Source organism: Myotis davidii, unplaced genomic scaffold (assembly GCF_000327345.1).
Source record: "Myotis davidii unplaced genomic scaffold, ASM32734v1 scaffold1011, whole genome shotgun sequence".
In the NCBI taxonomy this organism is placed as follows: Eukaryota; Metazoa; Chordata; class Mammalia; order Chiroptera; family Vespertilionidae; genus Myotis; species Myotis davidii.
This window is the reverse complement of record NW_006282880.1, coordinates 499,995-502,885: the sequence shown is the minus strand read 5'-3', so window position 1 is coordinate 502,885 and position 2,891 is coordinate 499,995. Positions and strand designations below refer to the sequence as shown.

Below are 2,891 nucleotides of genomic sequence, written 5' to 3'. Positions count from 1 at the left end.
GCAGGCCTTGCATGTGGAAGGCGATGGGGTTTATTTCCTTTAACGTTCTGTAAAGTGGAGTGGAAGGAAACAGGTCCCAGCTGTCAGATACTCATCTCCTGGCGAGGTTTCCAGTCTGAGTCTCTGGTTGTTTACAAAAGCTCCTCACTACCTGCTCACAGATCCGCGCCCGGGCAGTGGTATTACAGAGAAGAAATTATTTTGCAAATCCGGTTCTCAGACATAAAAAGGTGTTTTAAAAGCCTCCTGCTGCACATTTTGAAAAATTGTTAATAGGAAATAGGAGCATTCAAATGTATTTAATCTCTCTTAAATATTTAAGACTGTGATACTCACATGTTGGGTTTTTTGTTTTTTTTCTGCTTCCTTTTTAAGAGAAAGGTGATGCTGAGCCCGAGAGTCCAGACAATGGCACCTCGAATACATCGTAAGTCTCTTTTCTCTTTCTGTTCGTGATGGCGGTTCTTTAATGTGCCTGTAATACGAAACAGTGCAAGTGTCGCGTAGCAGTAATAATAATAATGGGAGGAGGGCCAGTTCTCCTTTTCCTGATAATGTCTTTTTAAATGCTCTGAGTGCACTCGCATTGGGAGGTCTTTCTTGTGCTTTAGCACAGAAAGAGTAATATCGGAGACACAAGTGCTCTTCTTCGGAAAGTCCAGGTGTAATGAGATGGGAGGGCACATACTGGTGAGAATGTGTTTGAGACTTTCATCGTCACTATTGTACATAATGTAGAACTTGGCTCACGTGCGGGAGGCATTGTCCCGCACACCTGGGAGGGACCGATGTCATTCAAAACGCCTGCCATCTGCACCCTCCCCTGGGAACTGGGTGAAAAATACAGATATCTCAGGAATCTCACGAGTTTGCTGATGTTTTTGAAATAACAAAAGCATTTTTTAAAAGAGAAGAAAAGGCCCTTAGAAAGCACACATTCCTCACTTTGCATGTTGCTGTTTTCTTCTCGGTGCTCAAGGAATCTAAAAGTGTGAATGATTCAGTTGATACCAAATTTATACACCAAAGTTTAAATGAAATAATTCGGGAGCTAACGAATTATTTTAGGAATCACATTTGCTCTTTGAAAATCTTTAACCCTGAGGGGGAACACGGTTTCCTTATTCCTATATGGTTTGTGAATTCATCTTTATGTGGGTCAGCACTCTTACTACTAAGCATTTAAAATACTACTCGCCGAAACTGGTTTGGCTCAGTGGATAGAGCGTCGGCCTGCGGACTGAAAGGTCCCAGGTTCGATTCCGGTCAAGGGCATGTACATGGGTTGCGGGCACATCCCCAGTGGGGGATGTGCAGGAGGCGGCTGATCGATGTTTCTCTCTCATCGATGTTTCTGACTCTCTATCTCTCTCCCTTCCTCTCTGTAAAAAATCAATAAAATATATTTAAAATAAAATAAAATACTACTCAGTAGAAATCACAGTTTGTGATATAATATTATTGAGTGTCTTAGTTTGTCTAAGATCTGTTTCTCAGTCTAGAAAAATCCTTCAGCTTCCCTTATGCACAGGATGGCTACATATCTCTTAAAGGATGTGATTATATGTTGTGTTCCTGAAGATGTTACACTAAAAGTTCTAAACAGTTCCATTGCTATGATTTCTGATGATATATAGTACATTGATTAGTTTTAAATGGTTAAAATATCACTAGCTTTAAAATTTTTATGCTGCAAAATATAATGGGAAAAGGGTTTTAATGCCATCTGGAGGCATTCTAGAGAACTGAAAAGGGTAGAATCATTTAAAAATTTGGTTCTTTTAAATAACATTTGAGACTGGATGCAAATTTATACAACTAGAACCTAAGCTATTTGGGAGTAAGTTGTATTTTTATAAATAACTTTATAAAAGTGGTAATTATTGCAGAGACAATAACTTTTTAAATTTCTCATTTAAAAAATATCACTTAAAAAACAAAATATATTGCAAAACTGCTAACATCCTGCATTTAATTGTACAAATTTTAAATCTCATTCAGTAGACACCAATTTTGTTAATGCAGTTTGATGTACTGTGAAAGTTCTTCTTCCCTTATGCATTTCTAAAAAAATTCTATTCTCTAAGGGAGTTGGTTTCCACACCTCAGTTCCTTGGGAAATGTGTTGCCCGAGTTCTGTTAAATTCTGTTATCGCTGGCGATCTGAGGACGGGGAGCGCTGGGAGCATCACCCCACACTCCTTTCTCCTCAAGCAGAGCAGTTGCTTAGCCATCAGCCTCACCCGCCTCTTGAACTATAATAGCAGAACTAAGCTGAGGTTGGAAGGATCTCTGGTAAAAGTGGAGGATTCTGAACGTGGGCCCCTGGAGGAGCTCGCCACCCGGAGTTCTGTAGGAATTAGGCCAGAGGAGCAGCATGTATGATCGGAGAGCCAGGACTTGGCACGTTACAGTCCCTGTCGGTACCTTGTCTGGGCTTTATTTAGGTGGGCAGGGACAATACCCTTACTTAGTCTAGAACAAGCATGTCAAATTCGCAGCCTGCGGGCCGCATGTGACCCACAACGCGTATTTTTGTGGCCCCAGCCAATATAACGGTATGTAAGAAGCATATTAGTAAAATTTCATAACTTAATGTTTATAATATCCTGTTACATGTAATCCTATATAATAAAAGAGAAAGATGGTAATTGGCGTACGACCGCTACCCTTTTCATTGGCTAATCAGTGAGATATGCAAATTAGTCGACAGCCAAGATGGCGGCTAATTTGCATATGTCAGCCCCAAGCCTCAGACTGAGGCTTTAGGCTGGGGCCTGGGCGGAGCCATCCAGCAATCATTGATGGTGGCAGCTGCAGGGAACCAGGCAGAGCCAGCCAGCTATGCTTGATGGCGGCGGCGGCAGGGAGCTGGGGGTGGTCTGGGTGAG

The 2,891-nt window shown here is 41.6% G+C and overlaps 1 protein-coding gene across 1 annotated transcript in view; it reads left to right on the top strand.

Moving 5' to 3' along the window:
- AFF3 (AF4/FMR2 family member 3) overlaps window positions 1-2,891 on the top strand; it is a 443,373-nt gene that overhangs the window by 280,587 nt on the left and 159,895 nt on the right. The window contains 1 exon segment of the mRNA XM_015561811.1: window positions 376-427. Coding sequence (XP_015417297.1) covers window positions 376-427 — 52 coding nt within the window.